This window comes from Rhinolophus sinicus, linkage group LG09, assembly GCF_036562045.2.
Source record: "Rhinolophus sinicus isolate RSC01 linkage group LG09, ASM3656204v1, whole genome shotgun sequence".
Lineage (NCBI taxonomy): Eukaryota > Metazoa > Chordata > Mammalia > Chiroptera > Rhinolophidae > Rhinolophus > Rhinolophus sinicus.
The window spans coordinates 59,394,420-59,420,648 of NC_133758.1; the positions used below are offsets into that span (position 1 = coordinate 59,394,420).

General features: G+C 39.2%; 1 protein-coding gene and 1 pseudogene across 6 annotated transcripts; one reads left to right on the forward strand and one right to left on the reverse strand.

Annotated features, from left to right (window-relative positions):
* Window positions 1-1,820: 1,820 nt before the first annotated feature.
* LOC109438867 (proliferating cell nuclear antigen) lies at window positions 1,821-8,958 on the reverse strand (annotated as a pseudogene).
* Window positions 8,959-14,065: 5,107 nt separating this feature from the next.
* Window positions 14,066-23,830, forward strand: CNBP (CCHC-type zinc finger nucleic acid binding protein). Of its 6 annotated transcripts, none has more exons than XM_019719033.2 (5): window positions 14,066-14,236; window positions 21,137-21,274; window positions 21,373-21,465; window positions 21,637-21,835; window positions 22,742-23,750. In XM_019719033.2, the coding sequence occupies exons 2-5, from the start codon at window positions 21,151-21,153 to the stop codon at window positions 22,857-22,859; spliced, it is 534 nt and encodes a 177-aa protein (XP_019574592.1). In that variant the 5' UTR covers window positions 14,066-14,236; window positions 21,137-21,150; the 3' UTR covers window positions 22,860-23,750. The 6 variants fall into 6 exon arrangements, with proteins under 6 accessions (XP_019574592.1, XP_019574595.1, XP_074196598.1 ...); XM_019719036.2 differs by having other exon boundaries at window positions 14,074-14,236; window positions 21,137-21,253; XM_074340497.1 differs by having other exon boundaries at window positions 14,078-14,236; window positions 21,373-21,463; window positions 21,632-21,835; window positions 22,742-23,830.
* The last annotated feature ends 2,399 nt before the right edge of the window (window positions 23,831-26,229 follow it).

Sequence of the window (26,229 nt, forward strand, 5' to 3'; positions counted from 1 at the left end):
TGAATTCTGTTTGTTAATATTTTGTTGAGGATTTTTGCATGTCTGTTCATTAGGGATATTGGCCTGTAGTTTCCTTTCTTTATAATGTCTTTGTCTGATTTTGGGATCAAGGCGATAGTAGCCTGTTAATAAGAGTTTGGGAGCCTTCCATCCTTCTGGATGTTTTGGAATAGCTTGAGGAGAATAGGTGATAATTCTTTTTTGAATGTTTGGTACAATTCACCTGTAAAACCATCTGGTCCAGGGCTTTTGTTTGTTGGGAGCTTGTTCATTACTGATTCAATTTCATGGGTAGTAATCAGTCTATTCAGATTTTCTGATTCTTCTTGAGTTAGCCTTGAAAGGTTGTATGCTTCTAGAAAATTATCCGTTTTTTCCAGATTGTCTAATTTGTTGGTGTAATTTTTTCATATTTCTGTGGTGTCTGTTGTCACTTCTCCTCTTTCATTTCTGATTTTATTTTTTATTAATTTGATGAGTCTGGCTAGAGGTTTGTCGATTTTGTTTATCTTCTCAAAAAAAAACAAAACAGCTCTTGGTTTCATTGATCATTTGTATTTTTTTCATCACTATTTCATTTATTTCCACTCTGCTCTTTATTATCTCTTTCCTTGTACACCCTTTGGGCTTATTTTGCTGTTCTTTTTCCAATTCCCTTAGGTGTAAGGATAAACTGTTGATTTGAGATTTTTCTTGTTTCTTTAGGTAGTCCTGCATTGCTATGAATTTCCCTCTTAGCACTGCTTTCGCTGCATCCCATAGATTTGGGGTTGTTGTATTTTCATTTTCGTTTGTCTCGAGGTATCTTTTGATTTCTTCCTTGATCTCAATATTAAGCCATTCATTATTTAGTGACATGTTATTCAGCCTCCATGTATTTGTGTGTCTTCCAGTTTTTTCTTGTAATTGATTTCTAATTTCATAGCACTGTGGTTAGAGAAGATGCTTAATATGATTTCAATTTTCTTCAATTTATTGAGACTTGTTTTGTGGCCTAACATGTGTTCTATCTTGGAAAATGTTCTGTGTGTGCTCAAGAAGAATGTATATTCTGCACTTTGGGGGTGAAAGCTCTAAAAATATCGATTAAATCCAACTGGTCTAATGTGTCATTTAAGGCTGCTATTTCCATATTGATGTTCTGTCTGGAGGATCTGTCCCTTGTTGTCAGTGGTGTGTTGAAGTCCCCCACTATGGTAGTGTTACTGTTGGTCTCTGTCTTTATGTTGGTCAATATCTGTTTTTATATATTTAGATGCTACTATGTTGGGTGCATAGGTGTTTACTAGGGTTATGTCCTCTTGTTGGCTCAATCCCTTTATTATTATGTAGTGCCCTTCTTTGTCCTTTATTATGGTCTTCATTTTAAAGGCTATTTTGTCAGATATAAGTATTGCTACTTCAGATTTTTTCTCATTCCATTTGCATGAAATATCTTACTCCATCCCTTTACTTTCAGCCTGTGTGTCCTTTGATCTGAGGTGAGTCCCTTGTGTACAGCATATGCAAGGGTCGTGTTTTCTTATCCACTCAGCCACCCTATGTCTTTTGATTGGAGCATTTAATCCATTTACATTTAAAATGATTATTGATGGGTACATAGTTATTGCCATTTTGTTATTTGTATTTCTTTTTTTTTTTTCCACCACCAAAAAGATTTATTCGTGAAAAGGAGAAAAGGCTACAACTCAGTACCAGCACATGCAGACCCAGTATGTGCACATTCTGGCTAAGATGGAGGGTATTTACAACAGGGAAACAGAAGTTAATACCATAGAGTTTTATGAAAAGGAAGTTAGGACCATAGAGTTTGACTCGGTGTTCTTAATTGTACAAGGTTCTCTAGGCTAAAGAAACACTGCCCTGTAACAATGCTAGTCTTACAAAACCCACAAAACTTTGAGCACATTAAAAGCTTCTAAAAAATGTTAGTTTTTGCTAACAAAAATGACAAAAGAATGAAATACGTAGGATTTGTTCTCCCCTGTTCATTTATTGAGCTCAAGTTAGAATACCAAATTAAGTTTGGCAAATGAATCCCCCAAAATATCTTATCACCTGTATCTGTAGTTATTTTTTATGGCTGTATCTAAAGTATTTATATCTGACTGCTCTAGATTTACACGCAAAGGTAGCACTAGCTGTGAATTCCCGTAATACTTGCAACAGTCATGGTCCAAATGAAGGCACTGTCCTATGATGTTTAAAATTCAAATAACTTTTATTTAAATTGAAAACAATTCTTAAAACTGCATTAATAGTCAAAACTCTTTGTTATATAAAAGTCCTAAGGAGTATTTCTATATAAGTCAGAAGTAATTCTAGGTTAACAAGACCAGATTTGACTTAGGACTTTATCCTTTTAACAAACTGTCAAGAATGGACCAAAAAAAAAATAGGTTATTTACAGAAAACTTTATCTACATATATACTCAAAGAGGTACAAATTTGGTGACAGAAGAGACTTAAGGACATACTGGAATTATCTACATATGTACGCAGAGGTATAAATTTGGTGACAGGAGACTTAAGGACATGTTGGAATCTCTGAAGCAGTTCTCAAAGAGCATAGTTTTATTTTCTTGGATTTTAAGACCGCCTAAGATCCTTCTTCATCCTTGATCTTGGGAGCCAGATAGTACTTTAAATGTCCCATATCAGCAATTTTATATTCTACAACAAGGGGTACATCTGCAGACATACTGAGTGTTACTGTAGGAGACAGTGGAGTGACTTTTGTAAAGAAGTTCAGGTATCTCAATGCAAAAGTTAGCTGAACTGGCTCATTCATCTCTTCTTTATCGAGATTACTTGTTTGTGACAACTTAATATTTCCATTTCCAAGTTCCCCACTTGCAGAAAATTTCACTCCGTCCTTTGCACAGGAAATTACAATAGCATCTCCAATATGACTGAGATCTCAGCATATACGTGCAAATTCACCAGAAGGCATCTTTACTACAAAGCTATATTCTTGTTCTGGAATCCCAAGTTGTTCAACATCTAAATCCATTAACTTCATTTCATAGTCTGAAACCTTTCCTTGATTTGAGGCTTCAAAAACTAGTGTCAACGTGTTCACATTATCTTCAGCCCTTAGTGTAATGATGTCTTCGTTGCCGGCACACTTTGGGATTTTGGACATGCTAGTGATGTTCACACCCATGGCCAGGTTATGGTCGCAGCGGTACGTGTGGAAGCCCTTGGAGCACAGGGTGAGCTGCCCTAAGGAGACATGGGACAAGTCCATGTTCTGCAAGTTCACGCTGCTGGAGCTGATGTCCCAGCAGGCGTCATTGATGAGGTCCTTAAGCGCCTCTAGCACCTTCTTCAGGATGGAGCCCTGAGCCAGGCATGCCTCGAACATGGTGGCAGTGTCGCAACGACGCAGCTACAGGCTAAGGGAAAGAGGAAGGTGTAGTGGGTTTAGGCTTCACCGGATGAGAGCAAGCAGGTGAACACAGCAGTAAGAGCCGGAGACCGAGGAAGGTCACAACAAGCTTGCTGCACCAGCAACCGTTTAATACCCTGTTATTTGTATTTCTAGTCTTCAATCATTAGATTGTTTTCATCTTTCTTCTGCTTACAGAAGCCCTTTTAACATTTCCTGCATTGATGGCTTCGTGGTAATGAATTCCTTTAGCTTATTCTTTTCTGGGAAGCTCTTTTATCTCTCCTTGAATTTTAAATGATAGCCATGCTGGATAAAGCAATCTAGGTTGTAGGCCTTTTTTGTTTTTCATCACTTTGAATACGTCCTGCCACTCCCTTCTGGCCTGCAGAATTTCTGTAGAAAAGTCAGGTGATCATCTATGGGAGCACACTTGTAAGTAACTTGCTGTCTGTCTCTTGCTGCTTTTAGGATTGTTTCTTTGCCTTTAACCTTTGTTGTTTTAATTGTAATGTGTGGGCCTGTTTGGGTTCATATTGGTTGGAATTCTCTGTACTTCCTGAGCTTGTGTTTTGATTTTCTTCACCAGGTTAGGGAAGTTTTTGGTCATTATTTCTTCAAATATGTTCTCGATCCCTTGCTCCCTCTCTTCTTCTGGTATTCCTATGATGCACGTGTTGTTGTGCTTGATGTTATCCCACAGGTCTCTCAAACTGTTTTCATTATTTTTTATTCTTTTATCTTTTTGTTGTTCCAATTGGGTGATCTCTGCTATTTTGTCTTCTAAATTGCTGGTTTGGTCCTCTCCTTCATCTAATCTGCTGGTAACTCCTTCAAATGTGTTCTTTATTTCACTTATTGTATTATTTAGTTCTATCTGGTGTTTTTTTTTTTTTTAATGATTTCTCTATCCTTCTTTATGTTCTCACTAAGTTCCTTAAACATCCTTATCAGTGTTCTAAACTCTGTCTCTGATAGGTTGGTTACCTCTATTGCATTTATTTCCAATTTTGGAGGTTTCTTCTGTTCTTTTATTTGGGACATGTTTCTTTGTTTCCTCATTCTGGCTGACCCTCTGTGTTTGCTTCGATGTATTAGGTAGATCCCTAGGTCTCTCAGTCTTTGCTGGGTGGACATATGTAATACGTGTCCTTTATATTTGAATAGCGTAGTCTCCCTATTCTCCTGTGCATGTGTTCCAGAGGTGTTCCTTGTGTTGTATCTATTCTCCCATTGAAGTTGAGCTTTGCTTTTGACTAGCTGTGAGAATAGGCTATACCCACAGTATATGAGCTGCTGTGTGAGGGTTGACCCCCTCGGATGAGGCTTGGCTGCTTTGGCTCTTGTGCCTGTAGGGAATTCCCTTTGGTGTGTCACTTGTAGGTCAAACCTGGCAATGCTCTTGTTTGGTGTGGAGTTGGCTTCTGGGTGTGTTCATTCTTGTGCCACTTGGGCTGGGCCCTTGTGCAGGGCAATTTCAGGACAAAACAAACCTACAAGCATAACAACAACAAACAAATACACTCACATGTGAAAACAACTGACAACCAACGTTCAATACAAACAAAAATATCAAACATATAAAAACCAAAAACCAAAACAAAACAAGACAAAAAATAGCAACACCCCCCACCCCAAAAAAATCAATACAGAAAAATGGAAAGAAGGAGAAAAAGTAGAGCAAGGAAAAGAAAGATGAAAAGAGAGAGAGAAAGGAGAAATACATATATATATATATATATATATATATATATATATATATATATATATATAATAAAATAAAAACAAAAAAACAGCCCCAGTCTTGGCTTAAATCCATCGAGCCATCTCTAGGTTGTCCTCTGCTGTACAAAAACTCCTGTGCATCTTGTGGAGGCAGAGCCATACAATGGCGCCCAGAGTGACCCTCGCAATGTAGTTCTAGATGGGTGGGGCTATGCAGTGTGGTTGGTAGGTTTTCAAAGTCAGTGCAGTTCCTGCTCTCACCTGCACAAATGTGTGCTGAGAGCACCACAGCCCGCCACCCAGAGGTGGGCTTCTTCCCTGGGTCTTAGGGTACTTCTTCCATTGGGGGGTGTGGAGCGCATGAGATTTCTGAGCTTCTGAAAGCCCAGGGATGCCTCTGCCGCCCGCTGCTGCCACCTACGTTTGTCTCAGCAGCTCTAATTGCTCTGCTGGGAGCTGCCCAGAAATGGTGGGTGCTGGGGAGGCAGGTGCCTGTCTCCCTGGCCTGCCCAGCAGTGTCACACTCTTCCCAGCCTTTTCCCTCAGTCACAGCTGCAGATGGGCTTTTTCCAGTTCTTGAGGGCTGCAGCTCCTGTGTAACTGGATACTAGTCCTTTCCGTTCAGAGACCAGCTTAAGACTCTGGAAGGCTTGGGTTTGGAGAGCTGTGGGAGAGTGGGGGGAGCGGTCCGGGTATGGAGTTTTTTCTGTTTTCTGTCTGACCAAGAGAGCCCAGTCACAGTTCTCAGCTGAAGTCTGTGCCTCGAAAGCTGGGCACTGCCATCATATATGCTGATCTCTAGGCTGGGCTGTGGGGTGCAGGAAGAGAGCACATAGCCTGGCTATTGCGGTCTCCTGTCTGTATCCTGGGGCTCCGCATCTCCGCCGCTGCGGCTGCGGGCTATGTCTCCACCCTTCTTCCTCCCCTCTTCCCCCACTCACCCGGTTTCCCCACCTTCAGGTAATCCTCATGTGTGTCTCTTAGCTGTTCCGTATGATGAGCAGAGAATCCTTTGATGAGTTATAGACGTTCAATTTGTGGTAACTTCCAGGGGAGAAGTCAAGGAGCCCACCTCATGCTGCCATTTCTATGATGTCATTCCTCTCCTTCTCTTTCTCCTTCTCCTTATCCTTCTTGAAGCTTTAACATGTCTTGCAAGACTGGTTGGGTGGTTATGAACTTCTTTAGCTTTTTCTTGTCTGGGAAACTCTTTCTCTCTTCTTTGGTTCTAAATGATAGCCTTGCTGGGGAGAGTAGTCTTGATTGTAGGTCCTTGCTTTTCATCCCTTTATTCTGTGCCAATCCCTTCTGGCCTGTAAAGTTTCTGTTGAGAAATCAGCTGACAATCTTATGGGAGCTCCTTTGTATGTAACTAACTGCTTTTCTCTTGCTGCTTTTAAGATTCTTTCTTTGTCTTTAGCCTTTGGCATTTTCATTATGATGTGTCTTGGTATGGGCCTGTTTGGTTTCATCTAGTATGAGACTCTCTGTGCTTCCTGGCTTATATGTCTATTTCCTTCTCCAGGTTAGGGAAGTTTTCTGTCATTATTTCTTCAAATATGTTTTCCATCCCTTGCTCTCTCTCTTCTCCTGGTACCCCTATAATGTGAAGTTTGTTAACTTGATGTTTCCCATGAGGTCCCCTAAGTTATCCCCATTAAAATTTTTTTTTCTTTTTGCTGTTCTGATTGGATGTTTTCTGCTACCTTGTCTTCCAAATTGCTGATTCGATCCTCTGCTTCATTTAATCTGCGATTGATTTCTTATAGAGTGTTCTTCATTTCATTTATTAGGGTGGCGCAAAAGTAATTACAGTTTTTGCAATTATTTTTAAACTTTCAAACCACAATTACTTTTGCACCAAACTAATATTATATTCTTCACTTCTGACTGGGTTTTTTTATGGGCTCTATGTCCTTTTTTTTATGTTTACTATCTGTTTGTTGAAATCCTCACTGAGTTGATCTATTCTTCCACTATGTTTGTTCAGCATCCTCATATCCAGTTTTTTGAACTCTGTATCTGATAGATTGCTTTTTTCCAATTCATTTAGTTCTTTTTCTAGTATTTTATCCTGTCCTTTTATTTGAGACATGTTTCTTTGTCTCCTCATTTTGTCCCCTCCTTGTGTTTGTTTTTATGTGTTAGGTAAATCTGCTATGCTTACCAGTCTTGACAGAGTGGCCTTATGTAGTAGGTGTCCTGTGGACCCCAGTGGCACAGTCTCCCTCGTCACCTGAGCCCAGTGCTCCAGGAGTTTCTTTTATGTGTGTTGCATGTGCCCTGTTGTTGTAGTTGAGCCTTGCTTTCTGTTGGTATGTTGGTGGGTGGGATTGACCCTCAGGCTGACTCGCTATTAGAACTGTCCATTACCACAGTGGGGGCTGACCCCATGGAGCTTGATTTGCCCCATAAGACTCTGGTGCCTGCTGAGACCAGTCTTTGGGTGTTCTGTTTGTGGTGCTAATCAGGTAGTGGTCAGAAGGCCACCACCAGGTTTGGTTCTGGGGCCTTTTGGGAGGGGTTCTGGTGCAGGCCAAGGTCAGCTGCTGCCTGTGCCTGGCCTGGAGCCACCTGGTAGGAACTACAAAGTGACCATGGTTGGTAGGTACTTCTGTTCATCTCAGTGGCACCTGGGAGATGTCACACTATGACCCAAGGCTCACTACTGCCAGCCTGGGCCTAAGCCAAGGCAGCTGTCACTTGCTTGAGGCCTGGAGACCTTGGAGAGTTTTTAAGAAAGTTTGCAGCTTGGGCTGAGGCCAGTTGCCCCAGAGGCACAGCCACTGAAAGGGCCAATGATGGGACATAAGTTGGATTGGGTGGGTACTTAGGGAGTCACCAAGGTGGGGCCATCACCAGGTTGATGCAGATTCAGATTTGGCACCTGCCTGTGCCTACCAGCTGAATGTGGGCTGGGCTCAACACAGGCACTTTGGCAGCTGTCCCCCTAGCCCTTGCTCTGAAGCCACTCAGTTCAGTTTCTCTCGCTATGTCTCTGGCACCTTTCAAGCTGCTCTCCCTTTGCTGGAGCTTAGGGCGAGTGTCTGAGAACAAGTGTGTCTGTGTGCAAGCCCTTTAGCAGGACGCCTGAGTTTCCAGCAGCCATTTGTCTCACCGGGACAGAGTCCCTGCCACTTTCCACAGCCAGCTGCCATGAGATGCCTCTTCCCAGCACTGGATCCCTAGGCTGGTGAGCGTGGTGGTGGGCTGGGACACCTCACTCTCCACAGGGACCTCTACAGCTGCGATATCCCTCTGGATTCTCAACCACCACAGATGGGGATGGGACCAGCCTATTTTGAGTCTCCACCCCTCCTATCCGTTTTGATGTCACTTCTTCTTTATATCCTTAGTTATAGGACTTCTGTTCAGGTAGTCTTCAGATGGTTCTCCAGATTGATTTTTCTATAATTTAGTTGTAATTTTGATGTGGTTATGGGAGGAGGGGAGCACAGTATTTACCTATTTTGCCCTATAATATACTTTTGCAAGATGCTACCATTGGGAGAAACTGGGATCTCTTGGTATTATTTCTTTCTACTACATGTGACATATACCATTATCTTAATACAAACACATAAACAAAAAAGAGACACCACATTTCATTCATGAGATTGGCAAAAATTTAAATAATTTCACAGTATAAAGTGTTGGCAAAGATTTCATAAACATGGTGCCCTCATCCACTACTGGTGGGATACTTCAATATGGCCAATTTTGAGTGTAATATTTCAGACAACCAGTGAAATTTAAAATACACACCTTTCATTGCCCCATTTTCCTTCTGGGTTTGTATACTCTAGACAGACACTCCCACATGTCCTATAAACAAGAGATCTGTAAACAAGAGTGCTTATTACAACATTGTCTATAATAGTATATCATAAATATCCTCCAATATGGGAATGGATAAATAAAATATAATACACAGCAGAAAAATAATAAACTAGATAAGAAATATATATACATATATATATATATATATATATATATATATATATATATATATAAAACATCAGAAACATAATATCAAATTTTAAAAGCAAGATACAGATCGATGTTTATTTATTCAGAAAATATTTGAATGCCTACTCTGTAGAAGGAGCTGTTCTGGAACCTGAAAATACAGTAGAAAATAGACAAATCCACACAGTCCTTGCTTTGTGGATATTATGTTCTTGTAAGGGAACACAATCAAATTAATAATATATGGCACAATTTATGTAACATTTTTAATTGTTTATGTATGATTTGATATATAATTTTATAATGTACATATTATAAAAGATAGACCAGAAGTATATACACCATTTTTTTAATATCAGGAGGAAAGGAAAGACATGGGACTTGGGGTTGAGGAGGGCTATAGGGAACATTAGCTGTATCTATAATATTTGAATTGCCTAAAAGCCATTCTATTAGCAGGTATAAGTTCAAATGTTCTCTTTTGTAGTTACAATGCGTAATTGAAAGACATTTTCCTAGTATAAAAATTTACAGTCTAAAGTTAATGTTTCTTAAATTGAAGTCTGAGTACATTTTTCAAGATTGAGAAATTAATTATTGGTTCATCCTTGCCAAACACTCAAGTGACTAATTTATAAATTAGAATGGTCATTTGTGTTAATATCCAAAGAAAAGGGCTAGAAACACATGGAATAAATATATAGTATTAGATTTGGGCTCTCCTTTTCTTACCACCACTGCAATTAATTGGATTAATCAGATTATAAGCATAGCTAAAAGCCCCTTATGATTTGTGAGTGGCCCCTGATTTAGTTAAAAATATCAGTTCTTTTGGGGACTTGCAGGAACTTTGTGCAACTCTATAGATCTCCTATTCTCATTAAAATGAAGGATTGTACTAAATACTCTGAGATTAGACTAAATACTCTTCTCTCTCTTAGATTGTAATTTACCCAAGAATTTATCAGTTATTTGTCAATTTAATCTTTAAAAATCAGTTACATTATTTTGTAGATTATGAGAGCTATGTGATCAAATTTTATGCTTTATAATGCTCTCTCAAAGAATAGTTTAAAACATCTTGTAAAATACTATTTGGAAACAATTTAAACACAACATTATTTTTCTATTCCTATCTTTTTCAAAGTTTAAATAATATAGATGCTTGATGAGAACATTTTTTTTAAATGAATGCATCTTAAGGAAAAAAAAGAATGGGTGGTTTCACTCTGACTTTTTAAAAACTATTTGCAAATAATGTTTTTCTCTTACCAGTTAGTTTGCAGAAATAGAGACAGTTTCAATTTGAGGTCAAAGAGGACAAAGCCAACTGATGAAATGCTCACTAAGTTATTAGTGTTTCATATTTTCCTCATCTTGGTTAGCATTCCCTACACTGTCCCTTTAAGCAGTTGATAGGAAATTGTAGGATTAGGTCTCAATAACTACTTGGAGGCTGGAAGCTTTGTGTTTAAGCACTTGGGCTACCTCTGTTTGAAGCCTGCCCTGTTATTTATTCACTGTATGACCTTTGACAGACTACTTAAATTCTCTGGACCTGTTTCCTCATGGGGATAGTAAAAGTCCCCATAGGAGTTTTGTGAAAACTTATAAAGAGGTTAGAAGCAATGCCTGGTATATAGTAAATAAGTGATAATAACAACCATAATGAATAACACTTTAATAGAAATTACTCTATGCCAGGCACTGTTATAAAAACTTTATATATATTAACTATTGGCTATTTCAGGGTTTAACTTAGTAAACTATGTTTCTGCTTCAGAAGCAGACAGGAGAGTTGGAAACAATTTATTCTCCTTAACCTTAGTTGCATACTTTCCAAGTAAAGTCACAGAGACTATTTTCCTGCTAGCAGAGGAAAGAAGACATGGAAGGGTTTAGAAGGATATGTACCATACCATCTTCTTTTAACAGCAGAAGCTAAGGTGTCTACTGTGCAGTTGGGCTCTTTAGTGGAATTTAAGAGTTGGCAGGTATTGCTACTCAAGTAGTACTCATTTTAAGGAATACTGAATCATAGCATTTTAGCTGGTCCTCTCTCAGGACACTTAATACTTTCTTATGGCCCTTGTCATCCTACAAGATCAAGGGCAAGGTCTGTGTCTTAACTGGTCATCTTTGTAATCCCTGCAATGCTGAGCACAATACCTGGGTAAGACGGAACACTGGAAGGGAAAAGAGGGATAAAACGCGTTTCCAGGGTAAGAAAATAAAATAGGAACCTCTGTCTTCAAAGACATTTGCCAGTTTATCTTTTGAGTAGGTTGGCTTTTTTCTTTCTAATTTTCAAACATCTCTAGTGAATAAGTGTACCCAAGGTCATATCCAGGCAACACAAGTCACTGTAAATTTCTTTATATACCTTCTCTGGAGACTGTCGAATGTCTCATGATCAGTCTGCCTCTATTAATAATAGTCATTACAGAAAGCTGGATACCAGGTAGAGAAGAGCCATTAGCTGTTACTATTCCCAAAGCCAAGCAGCAAAAATCACATTATGTTTCCATTCCTTCTACTTGTCTTTTAAAATCTATAGAACGGTATGTCCAGTATCTCTATTTCACACCCACCCACTAATATTTTTTTTTTTTAAATATTAGGAACATTCCTTCCCTGGGTCTATAATGAATAACAAACATTTTATGTCCTGTGGTTGGAATGGTAAACAAAAATCAAGTCAGAAAATATTAATTTATGGTTCCTATGACAATTTTAACTTGTCCTCCTGGCACCATGTGCATGCACCCAAGCTATACTTCCTACCTAGCCTCTTGCATTTGTTAAAATTGAAAGCAGAGACCAGCCTTGAAGTTTCCCTGAGTAGACAAAACCAGTTTTGCCATTAATTTAGCCTAATTACCTATCACTGCAAAGACACTCCTTTCTCACTGTATAAGCTGCTTTGTAATGGTATACCCCTGAGCCTCATTCTGTGTTTTGGTTTGAATGCTCCCAGTTTGCAGACTTTTTGGTGTATACACAATAAAATTTTACCAGTTACTACTTTAGTGATTCATTGGTTTTACTTTGGCTATTTCTGAACTTTTTTTTTTTCTAGGACCCATCAGCTCCAAGTTGTTTCAATCTAGTTGTGGAGGACGCAGCTCACAGTGGCCCACGCAGGGATCGAACCGGCGACCTTGGTGTTATGAGCACCGCGCTCTAACCAACTGAGCTAACTGGCCGCCCCTATTTCTGAACTTTTGACACATTATACTGACTCACTATTAGGGCTTCAGAAATCATTACGAAAGTGTCTGTGATTATCACACTTCTCCTTACCTCAAGATATTATAAAGATTAATCAGTCAGGGGAAATCTATAAAGCTGTGTAAGCTTCTTGGTAACAAAACTATATCAAAACAAAATGCTGTGTTATTATTGTTAACTCCAATAAATGTAACAATAAAGTGCTAGGCAATTCAATTTTATTGGAAATGGGGCCTATTCATACTGAATTTAAAAATATTTTTACTTTAAATTGTCTTAGTTAACAAGTTTTTAAAAAATCACTAGTCCTTAGTATAGTACATTCACTCTTTGATAACTACTACCCTCGTTGAGCACAATCTGCTAAATGTTTTGCAATGACTAGGAAGTAAGCACTAGCGATTTGAACCAAGATTTAATGCCTGACTCCATACCTGTGCTGTTAACCACTCTGCTGTACTGCCTCCTCACAAACAAGATTTCAAAAGACATACCGCCTTGAGACTGGGAGGATTCCAGATGAGACTAAGGGCAAAAGAATAGTTCAAGTCTACACAGCCTGGGACAAAACTAATGTCATAAACAAGGACTGTGATCCCAGTTTTAACATCTTAATAGATCTGTGTGCTTTATTTAAAAAAAATAAGATAGTCATTAAAGGAATGAAAAGTACCTTGCTGGGACATACCAACCAACAACATGGGTTGCATACTAACTTCAAGCTGCACATTAAGTTTGTATGAAACTATAATTTCAGGGCCTCTTAAAGCTTAAGAAACTGGGGACTCTTCCTTTTTTTTTTTTCATGTTTTTAATAAAAGCCATTCCAAAATGGGACATGAAATTCTGTAATTTCTTAGTTCACATTGAACTAAAAGGTGATTTTAGAAATTGATTTAACAGTACCCATCACTACATTTATAATCTGTTTTGGGGAAAATACCAAACCTAAAGACCAATCCTGAATGGGATTAGCCCAGGCCAGATCTCTCTCTCTTCTGGCTCTTGCTATTACACGTTAGGTTGCAGGGAATGTCACTCATAAATGTGCTAAAAGTGTCCCAAGGTTTGTTGTGAGGCAGTGAAGTGTAAATGCAACCCACCCTGTCACCATCTTCACACCCTCCTCACGGCTGGCCCCTTTCCTTCATCAGGCACTTTCACAGTGACGGGGGTATATGGGACCTGAGTGAAAGCAGCAAGGAAGGCCTTCTGGACTCTGCCCTGGCTCACACAAAAAACAAATCTTGGGACCAAAACAAATGTAGTCTACAGCCCCAGCCACTTCTGTGACTTCACAGTCAAACTGATTTATCAGTAAATGGGGCCGAGCTCTAAAAGCGTTGCCCACCCAAGGATTTAAGTGCAGATACTCTTTTCAGAGCCCAAGAAGGGGCAGGAATTTTTCCCAGCCCCACGTTTATCACAGTAACTTCACCGAGACCCGTCCCCTGGTAACCCTCGTCGCGTGCTGCCAGGAGAGATCACCGAGGCGGGGACAAACAGATTTCCCCTGGTCAGGCGAGGCGCGAAATAAGCGAGAAAGGCCCGAGCGGTGCCAGGCCGAGGCCTGGAACACCAGACACGAAAGGATGCGCGCGGGGCACGGCGGGAAAGGCCTCGGCGCGCTTAAGAGAGCCACTCCCCGCCCCGCCCCGCCTTCCGGCCCCGCCCCGCGCCGCGCTCGGGCTGGGCGGCCCTTCCTGCTGGCGGCTCTGACTGAACGTCCGCGCCCCGCGCGCTGATTGGCCGCGTGGGCGAGGCGGAGGAGAGCCGTGTGCAGCGGCGTGTGTAGGGCCGTGTGCAGACCCGCGTGTGGCGCAGGCAAGGACCCTGAAAATAAACAGCCAGTACCTTCGAGCCGCTTTCCGCCGGCCTCGGTTCGAGTCTCTACCGCTTCGGCCTGCTCAGACACTGAAGGTGAGGACCGGGAGTGAAGGCTGGGGGGAACTATGCTGCAGGCCCTGGGCCGAGGCGGACGAAGATGGTAGGGAGCGGTGAGGTCCCGATGGCGGCCGCACTTTGGCCTTCTCCGCTGCTGCGTCAGGCGGTGTACTCTGTTGCCACCGCCGCCTCAAGCCCGGGTTTCCGGCCTCCTGCAGTCAGGCGATCCTCCCGCCCTTCCTTCTGTCCTGGGAAGCCGGTCCTCTAGTCGGAGCCTCTCCTGGGCCAAGGCCGCACTCCAGGCCACAGCCTTACAGCAGATAAGGCCCGGGCGCCCTTGGGACCGAGGTCCTGAGACTTAGAGGGTCGCGAAATGCGGGACGGAAAGTCGATTTGGCGGTAACCTATTGGAAGGAGGCCATGTGGTGGGAAAAGGCCCTTGGTGCGGATGGAGGGGGCATGGAGTTGGGTACTAGTGCAGGCCATGTGCTGGGTTAGTGGGACTGGCGGGCCATGTGCGAAGGGTTCTCAGGAGCTTAGAAAAGGGTCCTTCAAGACGCTCTTGTGTTTAGGGTGGTGGGACACCCTGCAGGAAGGTCTGAGAGTCTTTGGAATTCATACTCTCCATACTTGATAGCTTCCCGATTCTTGAATTTTTATCGTCATTCAAGTGCTAAATTACTTGTCTTACATTGCAATTCGGAAAGGAGCAGATAGGGCTCTCTTTCCATGAATCAACACTAAGTTAGAGAGGCCTTTTAAAAATCCCATTAACAGAAAAAACACGAATTTGTCATACCTCCAAAATCATAGCAGCAGTAGCCTTTCTATCATTTCTTGGATTAATTAAACAGATAGTTTAATCTAAAAATGAGGCATGAAGGTTATTTACTTAGCCAGCTTCCATGTAGATTTTTCAAACGTGAAAACCTGTTTTAGAAAGGCCTCATCGCCCACATTTGGGTTTGCCGTGTTGGTTTTATTATTGGTAAGGCTTTTGCTTGTTGCCACATGTTAACCACATGGTCTTAGCCACAGGGCACGTCCGAGGAAGTCACATCTGGTGGTGGGGGGGGACAGGTCTTAGAAAAAAACATTGCTCATTGTGACTTCAGATAAGAGTCCGGATTCATTTTTTGTTTCTTTTAATGTAAAGAAGGATTAATTTACATCCTCATCTTGCCCCCAAATTTCAAGTTTTTAAAAACAGGTTTTCCCCTTTTCCTATTGTTTGACCTAATTTTAGAGAGAAACATAACCAATTAATTTCTGCATCAGTGAGAACCTTTAATTAAATTAGCAACTTTGTTACTCTTGCTCAAGCACTATAAATTGTGTGTAAGATTTTGAGGTTTTAAAAAAGTGTATGAAATGAATTTCCTACCTCTTAGGCTTTATTCCACCCTGCAAAGCAACCATTTTCAAATGCTTCTAAAAAAAAAAAATCACTCTGATCATGGCTTAATCAAATACCTACAAAGTGCCACATGCATAGGTGCATGCTCTTTTTAGCTTGTGACCTGGATTCTTGTGTACAAGGAACTCGCTACACATACTGGAATATAAAAGGAATAATTTATTAGATTCCCAAGGGCTGGATTAAGGTTTAATTTTCTTTCCAAACTGCAACTTTTGGCAACAGTATTTTTTAAATGGCTAATAGTATATGTTTGTATACTTATCTACATATGTCACATTAGAAAACCTGGGTAAGTTTTTCTTAGCAACCAAAGGTCCACATTCCTTTTCATACTGATGACCAGAGAGGTAATGTATTTCAAACAAATATACAGTCTCTAAAATATTTTGAGGCAAATTGGTGGAAGACCAAGAGTCAGTTATTACACCAGCATTTGAACATCTGGAACAGGAAGAGTGATACCTTTTTAAGGTATTATGAATGGTTTTGTAGTACGGTTTTATAACTGGATTATTTTTATCTTTTAAAATCTAGTAAAAATGTTGTACATAACATGGGAAAGTACCAGATCCATGCTTAAAAGCAGTGCCACCACAATTTGACTTCAGGCATACCTCATTTTATTGTGCTTTGCTTTGTCATGCTTCATAGATGTTGTGCTTTTTAAAAATTGAAGGGAAGACCCTCCACCAGCAAAAAGGTTATAACTTGCTTTATTGTGGTGGTCTAGAACTGAACCCTCAGTATCTCTGAGGTATGCCTGTAATTGGAAAGATTGGTCTGTTGGCTGAACACGACCACAAGAGATTTTAAGTTGGCTTCTTTCCTCTTGCCAGCCTCCTGACAGTAAATGGTAAATGGAGAGCCAGAAGAATGATGCCAAGGCATCCTACCCTGCTATGTGGAGAACACTCTTTTCTTACTGTCTGATTTAATAGAACTCCTGGCAGTGTCAGATGCTACTGCAGTAAGGGCATGCTATTGAGAGATTCCAGTAAACTACCATTTTCATGTTGTAAAGCTGATGGAATAATAAAAAGAGCTTGTGGCCACCAAAATTCAAGTTGTAAGTCAATGGATTCTATTAATCGGGAGTATGAGAAAAGTACAATAATCACCTGGAGTGGCTCCATAATTACAAATGAGGGTATTAACTTGTTAAATCAGATTGCCAGACTTTAGGATCTGTGGTGACACTCTTAAGTTATGCCTTGGAGAAGGTTAAGAAAATTTGTCATGGCTTAAAATTCAGGAAAACTGATGGCATACTGTGAATAAATTCATTTATGGGTATGGATTTTTAAAAACTTACCCGTCCTAGTTTTATTTTGATTTATCTAAAGAGAAATATAGAACAGATACTTTTTGCATTAAAATTCAAATTTATACAGTCATGTGCTAGTATATAGTAGTAATACCCTGTATAATATTGTTGAAGTAGGGATTGAATTTGTGTACTCTTCTGATAATAGCATTTTAATGTACTTTATTACCACTTAACCCTAACAAAAGCCTCTGCAGAGGACTTAGAGCTAGACTGTTGAAATCCTGACTTTAAAACTTCCTACCCTGTTTCCCCTAAAATAAGACCTAGCCGGGTCTTATATATCTAGACGGGTCTTATTAAAATAAGACTGGGTCTTATATTAATTTTTTCTCCAAAAGATGCATGAGAGCTGACAGTCTGGCTAGGTTTTATTTTTGGGGAAACACTATATGTAGACACTGAACTGAGTTCTTTCTCTACCTTTAAACAGTCTAACTTAATTGGGGAAGCTAAGCAGAGTACATAAACTTGGCGGTTTTTAAAATTGAGCATCTATTAAGCACCAGGCAGCTGGCAATAATTCTCATCACAGATTGTCTTCCCTTTCCAAATAAGGACAGGAGAGTGGTCAAGTATCTGAGGTAACACAGCAAATAGTTAATCTAGGGAAATGGTTAACCAGAGTTATCTATGGTTCCAAAATCTTTTTAGTATATACAGATGCAATGGTTTATAGCTGTAAAAGGAAGAAAATATATGCTTTCCTACTGCCTGGCAACATTGAAAATACAGTATTTTGTTTTTTAAATTAGTATATATGTATGTTTTGTAGCATTCCATAAAATATTACTAAGGTCTAGTTGATCATGAATTCTTGGAGCAATAGGAAGGGCCTAGGTGGCAAGTTAGGGGTCCTGGCTTGGCTGCTGACTTTTTTGATGACTTGGAGTGGAAAATGTCTTGGTTACATGGGGAGATTTTATTAGATATTCTGAAATTTTCTTGAATTTAGTGATTGTAGTGGGTCCTTAAGGAGTATATAATTAAAAATAGATTGTTACTTTAATTGTGGAGTAACTCTTGTAATGGTAATAATTTAGGTGTTTTATTGTCAGTACTTGATTAGATTGGCTTGGGTCTGTACAAGAAACAATTTGTTTCATTCAGCAAATGACTATTAGGTACCTCCCCATCCCCCCCACCCCCCGCCAAGCAGTTAAAATACTGAGTTATATAACTACCACTAAAAGAATCATATGGGGTGTTGTGATGATTCAAAGGTGTATTCCTTGGTCTCTGCCCTCAGGGAATATGGTAAAAGGCAAATATGGTAGTGCCATCAGATATGTAAACAAAGTGTTTTGTGTCTTAATAGGCTGGGAGATGTGGTCATATTCTTTTATAGAATTGGCATTTGACTTGGCCCTTGAAGGTTGGAAAAGGTTGTAACAGGTGGAGAGGGCGGAGGCAGGAGAGTACAGCAAAATTCCAGGCAAGATTAGTCATAGGCGGTGAGAACCATGGAGCTTAAATCTCAGTTCTATCTTACCTTACTGCCTGTAGAGCAGAATGAAATTCTTAAAAGACCTTTTAGCTAAATATTCATGCATTTGTATATGACTATTACGATGGGACCTTCCTCCTAGGATAAGTAGAATGCCTCTAAAACATAGTGGGAATCAGTTGGTTCATGTTACTAAAAAGACAAATCTATCATAAGGGACTCAGTGAAAATATAGACCCGCTGAGATTGATTGGCTTGACCAAAGGGGGAGAGAGCAGATTACGCAATCTACACACTACCTGAGCCCACTGGGGATGACCTTTAAAACATAGGTGCCCCGCTGATGATGGGTCTTTGGGATGTTAATGAAATTAATGTTTCCTGTCCCTTTTAGATTTAGTGGGGTTTTTTTAAACCTTAATTTACTACAGTAAACAGAATTATGTGGTGAGACTAAAATTTGTTGATGGCAAAACAAACATCTAAAGCTAGTTTCAATTGATACAGTTCTGCCTTTGCCACTAAACTGCATGTCTGTTTTGCAGAATAGTTTAATTTCGGTTTAAGTGGAGAAATACTGCTTTCCCTGAATTTGTAATTCCTGCAGATGTAATCACATTTTAACCAACTGTCAATTAGGAATTAGGGAAGGAGGAAGTTGAGCTTAATGTTTAATATAAAAATGTTATTTTAGCTAATTGACTTCTTTACAGAAATACCACTTTTCCTGTCATTTCTTTTTCCTTTATTCACTTTAGATCTGGGTCCATGAATAGAGATGACAATGGAGAAAGAAACAATTCATGAAAAATCTACACATAGGTTAATCAGTTCTTGAGTAGCTGAATTTCTTAAACTAGTATTTCTGTACTGAAAGTAAACCTAAAATTTTAACTGCTGACTTTATTCTGCTGATAAACATCTGATGATTCATTATAACATATTTCCTTCGTACTTTACTATTATGAAATAAACAAGGTCTTTAATTTAAAGCAGCAATCCAAAGGGAAGATTGGACTGTTGTTTCTTTCGCTTTAGAAATGTATATTGAATATTGGACTCATTTTCTAAAAGATACTATCTTGTTTAAATATTAAATTTTAAAATACTCAGGACTTTTCAAATTGCCTGGGTTACCTTGAATAAAGAAGTGATCATTTCTGTGTAAAGAACTCATCGAGAGTTCAATTGGTCTGACTATAAATCGGAGAAGGTGCAAATGAAGAAAATGGGAATGAGGGGAGGATGAGGTGCCATAATCAGCTTTTTTCTGTGATCACTTTATGTGGCATTCATTTTTTCATCCTGACTGTTCTTTCTGGTGGAAACCAGCACTTCATATGGTTTAGAATGCTATCACCAGTGTAAGAAAGCAAACATAATCTCAAATTTTTCAAAAATACATTTTTAATCTTTACTGGCAGGTTCTTTAGTCTAGAAATATGCATTATATATCTGAAACCACTAAATACAAGCATCCAATACAGGTGACCCCCCCCCTTTGTATTATATTTATATGGCAAGTGGCGTGAGGTGGTAGAAAGATTCCACTGAAAATGTATCCTGAATCCAATTGTAGAACAGTTAGGATAAGTAATGAATTTTTTTGAATATTTGGCAATGGAAGCTTTTGAAACTAAACTTTAGCTTAATCTTTGGTCACTAGGTTTCTCTACAACTTGATGAACCATTTACTGCACCATGGTCTGAGTTTTGGTGCTGTGGTTGGTTTGGGTGATTCCACTATCTTGAAACAGTGTTTTGCTAGACCATGGTGCTTATGCTTGGCTTTGAGAAGGCATTATAAAAGATTTGTGTACCATTGCTTGACACTGGAATTGAGGGCAAAAATGTTTGGCTATGGAAGTTCAGCAGTATAAAGGTTACAATGTTTTTAGCTAGTGCTTTTTTTAAAAAAACCACTTGACTAGGAGTTTGTTCTGCAGCATAACGTAACATTCCAGGAATAGTCCTTTTTATTTTTTGATTGTTACATAAAAAGTATAAAATCCATTTGCTTTAGGAGTCTTGATTTTTTTGGAAATAATACCCAATAAAGGATTCCATTACGAAATTCCAATAGCCTTGTTTTAAATGTAAAATTACAGAAAATTTTGAAAAGAGAATAGAAGAAAAAATATAAATGGTCCCAGTGTTCTAGGTGGTATTAGCACATTGATATATCTCTGTCATTTTTCTGTATTTTTAACATACGGCATCCTCTAAAAATAAAATTTATATTCTGCATTTCTATTACCATATCTGCTCTGAAGACTCAATCAGCAAGCATGTGCTACGGTATAAGTAGGCACTGTGTTAGGTGCTAAGGTTACAAACAAAAATTACTTTTCTTCACCTACCCCTCACAGAATCCATACTATACTATAACACTGTTTAGGGTTATTCCAATTTTCTGACCAGTAAATGACTTCTGGTTGCCCAAAATAAAGTTTACTGATTTATAAACATGGAAATGTGTCCATGAAGTTGGACCTGGAATGAGGTATTACTAATTGTGTTCATTGACACCCTGTAAATTTTATCACCCCATCAATAATTGAATCAACGATTGTGTATTTATGTATGCATAATCTTAACAATTGTAATGATAAAAAACTATGAAAAAAACATGTTTTACAATTTTTTCATTTTTAATTGTCTAATTGTCTAAGACTACATTAAAGGGGGAATAAAAGCTAGAAGTAATTTCAAGTGATTAAATATTGTCTTTTTAATATTTCAAAGCTCTAACTGCAGCCATGAGCAGCAATGAGTGCTTCAAGTGTGGACGATCTGGCCACTGGGCCCGGGAATGCCCTACTGGTGGAGGTCGTGGTCGTGGAATGAGAAGCCGTGGCAGAGGTGGTTTTACCTCGGATAGAGGTATTTTTATCGAATTAAAAATTTTGAAGTACTTGAGTATTCATTAGTATCAAGACTGGTCTAATTGGCCAAATTATTTTTGTTTCTGCCAAAAATAGGTTTCCAGTTTGTTACCTCATCTCTTCCAGACATCTGTTACCGCTGTGGTGAGTCTGGTCATCTTGCCAAGGATTGTGATCTTCAGGAGGATGGTAAGTATTTAACACTTTTCATGTGGTTCTACAACTTGGAGGAGGTGAGCATGCATATAGCATTGGTAAAGATTTTCCACCTTTGAGGGTTTGTATTATATCGTTTAAAACATAGCAATATTTTGTAAAGATTTTATAGTCTTGGTCTGCTTCTTTTTCTTATTGTTGAAGCCTGCTATAACTGCGGTAGAGGTGGACACATTGCCAAGGACTGCAAGGAACCCAAGAGAGAGCGAGAGCAATGCTGCTACAACTGTGGCAAACCAGGCCATCTGGCTCGTGACTGTGACCATGCGGACGAGCAGAAGTGCTATTCTTGTGGAGAATTTGGACACATTCAAAAAGACTGCACCAAGGTGAAGTGCTATAGGTAAGTTGTTAGAATGTTGCTGGAGGAATGTTCATTGCAGAGATTCTTTTAGAGATGAATTATTTACTATAAATGGAAGGACCTTGTGGATTAGTACATTCAGTAAAACCTGGCTGTGACCAGATTATACGAATTTTTGGCATACATCCTATCTGTACATTAGTCAGTATTCTTCCACGATAGCTTGTGGCTTGCAGCTTACACAGCTTTGGAATTTTTAATGTTTTAAAAATAAGAATGTAATAAGCTTTGATATGTGTGTACTTGTGAAATCTTAGGGATTACTTCGCATAAAGATATAACATCTTGGTCCGTATTTTTTCTTTTTTTCTTTTTTAATTTTATTGGGGAATATTGGGGAACAGTGTTTCTCCAGGGCCCATCAGCTCCAAGTCCAGTTGCCGTTTTCAATCTTTAGTTGCAGGGGGCACAGCCCACCATCCCATGTGGGAATTGAACCGGCAACCTTGTTGATAGCTCGCGCTCTAACCATCTAAGCCTCTGGGCCACCCCTCCAGAAGCTCAGGGGCAGCTCGTTGTCTTTAATCTAGTTGTGGAGGGCGCAGCTCACTGGCCCATGTGGGAATTGAACTGGCAACCCTGTTCAGAGCTCCGCTCTAACCAACTGAGCCATCTGGCCGTCCCTGTATTTTGGTTTTGATGTTGGTTGATACTATATGGTGAAATTTTTAATTTTGTGGCTTTGCTGCACAATTGAGTTACTTCGTTACCTAATTCCTCCTTGCTCTTAGGTTAGGGGTTATAAGACTTACTGTCTTGAAAACAAAAATGTATTGATTTCACTTGTCATTGCTATTCCCCCCCCCCCCATGACTACTTCTTTAGTACAGTTTTACATTTTCTGAGCACCATTGTGAAAACAATTTATTTTATTTTTTTTTTTAGGTGTGGTGAAACTGGTCATGTAGCCATCAACTGCAGCAAGACAAGTGAAGTCAACTGTTACCGCTGTGGCGAGTCAGGGCACCTTGCACGGGAATGCACAATTGAGGCCACAGCTTAATTCTTTTCCTTTGTCGCCCCTCCTTTTTCTGATTGATGGTTGTATTATTTTCTCTGAATCCTCTTCACTGGCCAAAGGTTGGCAGATAGAGGCTACTCCCAGGCCAGTGAGCTTTACTTGCTGTGTAAAAGGAGGAAAGGGGTGGAAAAATATCGATTTTCTGCATTTAACTACAAAAAAAGTTTATGTTTAGTTTGGTAGAGGTGTTATGTATAATGCTTTGTTAACCCCCTTTCCATGCCACTGGTGAATAGGGATTGATGAATGGGAAGAGTTGAGTCAGAACAGTAAGCCCATTCTGGGTTTCTTGAATATGTTCCCATGTAGGAGGTAAGAACCAATTTTGGAAGTATCTGTGAGCTTCCATAAATAACTTTAATTTTAGCATAATGATGGCCTTGGATTGTCTGACCTCAGTAGCTATTAAATAACATCAAGTAACATTTGTATCAGGCCCTACATAGAACATGCAGTTGAGTGGGAGTAAACAAAATAAAAAGACAAACATGCATACATTAATATTTGTGCAAGAAAAATTGGAATAAAAGCCTAAACAGGAACAACTTCACAGCATTGATGCTGGATATGCAGGTGGTGATGGCAAAGGTTTAGAACACATTTTTTTTTTTCAAAGACTAAATCTAAAACCCAGAGTAAACGTGTAAGCTCAGAGTTATCATAATTTGGAGCTATTCAGGAACTGCAGAGAAATGCATTTTCACAGAAATCAAGATGTTATTTTTGTATACTATATCACATAGACAACTGTGTTTCATTTGCTGTAATCAGTTTTTAAAAGTCAGATGGAAAAAGCAACTGAAGTCCTAGAAAATAGAAATGTAATTTTAAACTATCAAATAAAGCTGGAGGAGGAAGGGGAGTTTGACTAAAGTTCTTTTTGTTTGTTTCAAATTTTTTTTGATGTGCTTAATGCAAAATGCCATATTAAAGGGGAATGTGCAGTACTGACAGTTCGGGCTTTTTGTGTTAACTCAGTCATGTCTTCAGTAATGAAAATTAGGGTTTATCAGGAAGCATAGGCTTTAGCTACTTCAGAATCAGTTTTGCAGGGATGTAAAAATTTAATTCTCTTTCTAATGCATTATAATGATGCCCTTTAGTTCTGTGTTCATTCTGAACAGTTTTAAAACCATTGCTGTGTTTTAGTATTTACATTTTTCCTGGGCTTCACAAGGATCTGAAATGTTGGCTTCCTTGTTTTTTTTCTAGCGTCTGATCTAGAGTTTAGATTGACCTTAGAAATCTTCTCATTTAATGAATTCACTTGATAGATGAGTTACTAGAAATTTAGTTTGCTTGATGGAGTAAATGAAAACCTAGAGCCTCAAATGTCTTGTCACCCTATGCCTTCTATTCTTTTTTGTTCTAAATACAGTTAGTGGCATATGTTTTCCAGACTTGTTTTTTTCTCTTAACAATTCCATGTGATTCTTCACCTTGGATGTTTGTGGATTTTTCATCCTCCATGTAGGTCAATTTGTGATGGTATATATCACTGCGGTGTTAATATGTTGGTGTCTCAGGTGTGCTGTGTCAGTTCCAACTTTGTCAAATTAATAGTCTAAAGCAGGCAAGAAAGTGGAGTCATGGCAGGTTTATTTATGAATACAGGCTTACATGTTTCTTTTTCATTTTACCTTTTTACTGAGCAAACTATCTCAGATGTTGATTAAGCATGTTAAATATGTTGATAATTTTAGTTTCTACCACAGTATGAAACAGCATAACAAGACCTATTTTCAAAAGCATCACTGTTAAATGCAATTAAATTCAGAGTTGGTGCATGAACATGGGGTTTCCCCCAAGGTCTCTGGCATCATAGAAAAACAAAACATAGCAAATGAGATATTTAGAACTCCTTTGCTTCATACTGTTCTTTGGGCTGTGTTTGTAGTACCTGGTAGCCTTTTGTTTCAAGACCCTTTGACACACATAAGGACCTGCTCAGCTGACCAAAAAGTGGTCTTTCATAAGATAGCCTTTATTTCCACTGACCTTGGTGACTGAGCAAGTGCAATGTGAAAATGTGTTTTGCAGGGAAATCAATACGAGGAGCCAATAGGTTATCTTCCTCCAGGAGATAGGGACTAGGCAAAAACCACTCCCTGTGTTTCTCTGCTGAGATTCCCATCCCTGTAAGCTAGATAAAAGGTCAAAGATTTCACTTACATGGGTTGAGAGGGTGAAGGAAAGACCACTGGAGGTAATACAATGTATTTTGCATTGTCTAAAGGATAAAACTGTATCTTGCTCTTGCATTTCTGTTAAGTTTTGCTGCATTTTTGCGTACTTCTAGAATAGCTATTTCTCCTTAGCGTCTTGAAGCATCTTTATCAATGACTTAAATGAGTGGATCAGAAAGTCTTTCTAAACCAGGTCCTGTCAGAGTTTATAAATTTCATTTGATTAGTTAACTTTCTTTAGTCTCTATTAATCTCCCAACAGTTCCCCACTTTTCCCCCTTCATAACCTTGATCTTTTTTTTTTTTTTTGGAAGAAAACAGTTTTCTTTTTTTTTTTTTTTTTTTTGGTGTATATTTAATTTTTAATAGTTTTTTATATTAAATGCTAAATGACAAAGATGGTGGCTTGGCCTTTATAGTATTCTTGTAGTTCCTCAGCACCACTTAGTATTTCAATGTTGTATTAGCTTCCAATATTCTGATAAATACTTCTTTTCATATGGGATAGTTGCTTTACAAAGGGTTCCTTGCACAGAGGGAACTTCACAATTTCCTTTTCTATTCGCCAGTCGTGGTATGCAGAAAGGCACAGGTGTCAACTAGATCTTCCTCACCATCTTGGTTTTCCCACTTATCAAATGTCATATTTGACTTACCAAACAACTTGAAACGCTCATCCTCTGTCAAAAAACATACCTAGGAGGATATCATCTGGACCTTTCCATTGCTTTTTCAAAGTATCCAGTATAAAAGAATTTTCTTCTTCATTATGTATGCTTATCATGTCCGCACCTTTAAAATCTGTAATAATACTTTAATCCAAAGTCAGGATTCAGCAAGATTCTCTGAGTCATATCTCCATTTTTAAAAACTGATGATTACAGCTGCTATCATCTCCTGTCATGGTCAGTACTCTGACTTCTCACATCCTCTATGCTTTCTACTTTGATGGTTTCTTGAAGAAACACATAACTGTCTTGGAGCTGAACCCAGGTGGAGGAAGGACAGTCTGCGACAGCGGCGGAGACAAGGCCCAGGAGCAGCAGCAGGAGCGAGGGCAGCGCGGCCCGGAGCATGACTGCCTTTTAGAGGAGCAAAGATTTTAATTAAAGTGAAAGTACAACTCTCTTACGCGAGGAGTACCCAAAACTGGGATGCCCAGCAGT

What these genes read in the sequence shown, in the direction of transcription:
- CNBP (XM_074340497.1), top strand. Translation starts at nt 21,151, where the DNA reads ATGAGCAGCAATGAGTGCTTCAAGTGTGGACGATCTGGCCACTGGGCC. An exon ending in GATTGTGATCTTCAGGAGGA is followed by an intron (nt 21,464 to 21,631) that starts TGGTAAGTATTT and finishes TTTTCTTATTGT; the next exon opens with TGAAGCCTGCTATAACTGCG. An exon ending in ACCAAGGTGAAGTGCTATAG is followed by an intron (nt 21,836 to 22,741) that starts GTAAGTTGTTAG and finishes TTTTTTTTTTAG; the next exon opens with GTGTGGTGAAACTGGTCATG.